The sequence below is a fragment of the Galeopterus variegatus genome, unplaced genomic scaffold, assembly GCF_000696425.1.
Source record: "Galeopterus variegatus unplaced genomic scaffold, G_variegatus-3.0.2 Scaffold836, whole genome shotgun sequence".
Taxonomy (NCBI): domain Eukaryota; kingdom Metazoa; phylum Chordata; class Mammalia; order Dermoptera; family Cynocephalidae; genus Galeopterus; species Galeopterus variegatus.
Genome location: NW_007726947.1, coordinates 230,775 through 234,872, shown reverse-complemented (window position 1 = coordinate 234,872; position 4,098 = coordinate 230,775). Strand labels below are relative to the sequence as shown.

At 56.1% G+C, this 4,098-nt stretch overlaps 1 protein-coding gene across 1 annotated transcript; it reads left to right on the top strand.

Annotated features, from left to right (window-relative positions):
* Positions 1-10: 10 nt before the first annotated feature.
* EGR1 (early growth response 1) lies at positions 11-3,764 on the top strand. The gene is made up of 2 exons (XM_008572788.1): positions 11-552; positions 1,235-3,764. Exons 1-2 carry the CDS (start codon positions 252-254, stop codon positions 2,557-2,559), a joined length of 1,626 nt encoding a protein of 541 aa, XP_008571010.1. The 5' UTR covers positions 11-251; the 3' UTR covers positions 2,560-3,764.
* The last annotated feature ends 334 nt before the right edge of the window (positions 3,765-4,098 follow it).

Below are 4,098 nucleotides of genomic sequence, written 5' to 3'. Positions count from 1 at the left end.
CGCGGCCGCCTGCCCCCTGCCGCCGCCGCCGCCGCCTCCGCAGGACCGGCCCCTGCCCAGCCTCCGCAGCAGCGCCGCGTCCACACCGCCAGCGGCGAGGGCGAGCCTGGGGACCCCAGCTGCGCTCTCCCCAGTGTGCCCTGCGCCCCGCATGTGACCCGGCCGGGCCCCCGCGAGTGTGTCCCCCACAACTCCGGCCCCGGGCTGAGCCCGCTCGCCCCAGCACCAGCTCTCCCGCCCCCTCGTCCGGGATGGCCGCGGCCAAGGCCGAGATGCAGCTGATGTCTCCGCTGCAGATCTCAGACCCGTTCGGCTCATTTCCTCACTCGCCCACCATGGACAACTACCCCAAGCTGGAGGAGATGATGATGCTGAGCAACGGAGCTCCCCAGTTCCTCGGTGCCGCCGGGGCCCCAGAGGGCAGTGGCGGTAACAGCAGCAGCAGCAGCAGCGGGGGCGGTGGAGGAGGCGGCAGCAACAGCAGCAGCAACAGCAGCGCCTTCAACCCTCAGGGGGAGACGGGCGAGCAGCCTTACGAGCACCTGACCGCAGGTAAGCAGTGGCCTACGCCGAGGATGAGCCCTTCGCCACCATCCTGGCGTCCAGTCCTTACCCAGTCCTTCACCGCAGGAATGCTCCAGGACCTTAGGGATGCGACCGGGGTTTCCCTTCCATTCCTCGCATCCCCGGGGTCAGGTGTTAGAGGAATGTGTGGGGACACCCCCCACCCCCTCGGCTTGTCCCCAGAGGTGCGCAGAGGACCGAGCTTTTGTTTTGGATGGAGAGCTCTGGAGCGGCGTGGGTGTTGGAACGGGGGAGGGCTTGTTTTGGTGAGGAGGGCTGCGCCCCCTCCCTCCCGAAAGGCTTGCCTTGCCTGCCGCCTCCCCCCACAGGAAGGGCCGTGATCCGTGGCCAGGGATGCCCCGGCAGCCCGGGGTAGGGGGCGCGCACTGGCCGCGGCCTTTGGGGTGCTGGCGGGAATCCCTCGCCCGCGCAGCCGCTGCGGAGCGCTGGGAGCTGCAGTGGAGGGGGATTCTCTGTATTTGCGTCAGCTGCTGTTGAAATGGGCTCTGCCGCTGGAGCGGGTCCAGGAACATTGCAATCCGTTGCTATCAATTATTAACCAGCTTGGGAGTCAGTGGTAGCCGCCCGACCTCTTGCCTGGCAGGTTGGGTCCTCCTGCCCTTCAGTCCTTGCGCTCCAATAACCAGGCCTCCCCTCTCTCTCCTGCCAGAGTCTTTTCCTGACATCTCTCTGAATAATGAGAAGGTGCTGGTGGAGACAAGTTACCCCAGCCAGACCACTCGGCTACCCCCCATCACCTACACCGGCCGCTTCTCTCTGGAGCCTGCAACCAACAGTGGCAACACCTTGTGGCCTGAGCCCCTCTTCAGCCTGGTCAGTGGCCTCGTCAGCATGACCAACCCACCGGCCTCCTCATCCTCAGCACCTTCTCCAGCGGCCTCCTCCTCCTCCTCTGCCTCCCAGAGCCCACCCCTGAGCTGCACGGTGCCATCCAATGACAGCAGTCCCATTTACTCAGCGGCACCCACCTTCCCCACTCCCAACACTGACATTTTCCCTGAGCCACAAAGCCAGGCTTTTCCGGGCTCGGCAGGCACGGCGCTCCAGTACCCGCCTCCTGCGTACCCTGCTGCCAAGGGTGGCTTCCAGGTTCCCATGATCCCCGACTACCTGTTTCCACAGCAGCAGGGGGACCTAGGCCTGGGCACCCCAGACCAGAAACCCTTCCAGAGCCTAGAGAGCCGTACCCAGCAGCCTTCACTCACTCCACTCTCAACTATCAAGGCCTTTGCCACTCAGTCGGGCTCCCAGGACCTGAAGGCCCTCAATACCACTTACCAGTCCCAGCTCATCAAACCCAGCCGCATGCGCAAGTACCCCAACCGGCCCAGCAAGACGCCCCCCCACGAACGCCCCTATGCCTGCCCGGTGGAGTCCTGTGATCGCCGCTTCTCCCGCTCGGACGAGCTCACCCGCCACATCCGCATCCACACAGGCCAGAAGCCCTTCCAGTGTCGCATCTGCATGCGCAACTTCAGTCGCAGTGACCACCTTACCACCCACATCCGCACTCACACAGGCGAGAAGCCCTTTGCTTGTGACATCTGTGGAAGAAAGTTTGCCAGGAGCGATGAACGTAAGAGACATACCAAGATCCATTTGCGGCAGAAGGACAAGAAAGCAGACAAAAATGTGGCCTCTTCGGCCACCTCCTCCCTCTCTTCCTACTCGTCCCCAGTTGCTACCTCTTACCCATCCCCAGTCACTACCTCTTATCCGTCCTCGGCCACCACCTCATACCCTTCCCCTGTGCCCACCTCCTACTCCTCCCCCGGCTCCTCGACCTATCCATCCCCTGTGCACAGTGGCTTCCCCTCACCCTCCGTGGCCACCACGTACTCCTCCGTCCCCCCTGGTTTCCCGGCCCAGGTCAGCAGCTTCCCTTCCTCAGCTGTGACCAACTCCTTCAGCGCCTCCACAGGGCTTTCGGACATGACAGCAACCTTTTCTCCCAGGACAATTGAAATTTGCTAAAGGGGAAGGGGAAACAAAGGGAAAGAGAGAAAAACTCAAGAGACTTACAGGACAGGAGGAGGTGGCCACAGGAGGGTTCCTCTTAGGTCAGATGGAGGTTCTCAGAGCGAAGTCCTCCTGCTTTACTCAGTGGAAGGTCTGTGGGCCAACAGCCCTTTCTGCCCACTCTCTTCCTCCCCAGATCTTATTCCCTTTGACTTCAGCTGCCTGAAACAGCCATGTCCAAGTTCTTCATCTCTATCCAAAGAACTTGACTTGCATGGATTTTGGATAAATCATTTCAGTACTATCTCCATCATATGCCTGATCCCTTGCTCCCTTCAATGCTAGAAAATCGATTTGGGAAAATGGGGTTTGGGCCCCTCGGAGCCCTGCCCTTTGCCCTTGTACAGTGTCTGTGCCATGGGTTTCATTTTTCTTGGGGTACTCTTGATGTGAAGATAATTTGCATATCCTATTGTATTATTTGGAGTGAGGTCCTCACTTTGGGGGGGGGGAAGAAAAGCCAAGCAAACCAATGGTGATCCTCTATTTTGTGATGATGCTGTGACAATAAGTTTGAAGCTTTTTTTGAAACAGCTGTCCTAGGTATTAAACAGAGCATGTGTCAGAGTGTTCCGTTAACCTTTTTGTAAATATCGCTCGACTGTACTCTCACATGTGGCAAAATATGGTTTGGTTTTTCTTTTTTTTTTTTTTTTTGGAAAGTGTTTTTTTCCTGTTCTTTTGGTTTAAAAAGTTCCATGTCTTGGTGCCTATTGTGTGACGCGCCTTGCCGACGGCTTGACACGTGCAATTGTGAAGGACACGCTCACCTCTAGCCTTAAGGGGGGCAGGAGTGATGACTTGGGGGAGGCTTTGGGAGCAAAATAAGGAAGAGGGCTGAACTGCGCCTCAGTTCTCCAGAATGTAAGAAAACAAAATCTAAAACAAAATTTGAACTCTCAGAAGTCTATTTTTTTAACTGAAAATGTAAATTTATATATATCTTCAGGAGTTGGAATGTTGTAGTTACCTACTGAGTAGGCGGCGATTTTTGTATGTTATGAACATGAAGTTCATTATTTTGTGGTTTTATTTTACTTTGTACTTGTGTTTGCTTAAACAAATTGACTGTTTGGCTTATAAACACATTGAATGCGCTTTATTGCCCATGGGATATGTGGTGTATATCCTTCAGAAAAATTAAAGGAAAATAAAGTAGCTGTGATTGGGTATGTGTTTCCTGGGCTAGGGTGTCCCTATCAACAGGGTTGCGGTTTTCTGAAGATTCCTTTCCAGATGCAAAGATACTCCAACCAGAATCAGGCCCACTGTGTGTCACTGGAGTGGATTCTTTACGAGGGCTGAGTATGGGTCTCCTCTTGATGCTGGGACTGTTCCTCCTTAATCTGGTGAGCTGCAGCTTACCTTGGTTAGTTGAAGCTAAGGAAGGCCACAGGTAGGGTTGGAACGTGTCGCCAGAGGCAATCCTACTCTCCTAGTATCAAATGCTTGGCCAGCCCTTCCCAGGATTGGGAAAATCTATATTCTTGGGAA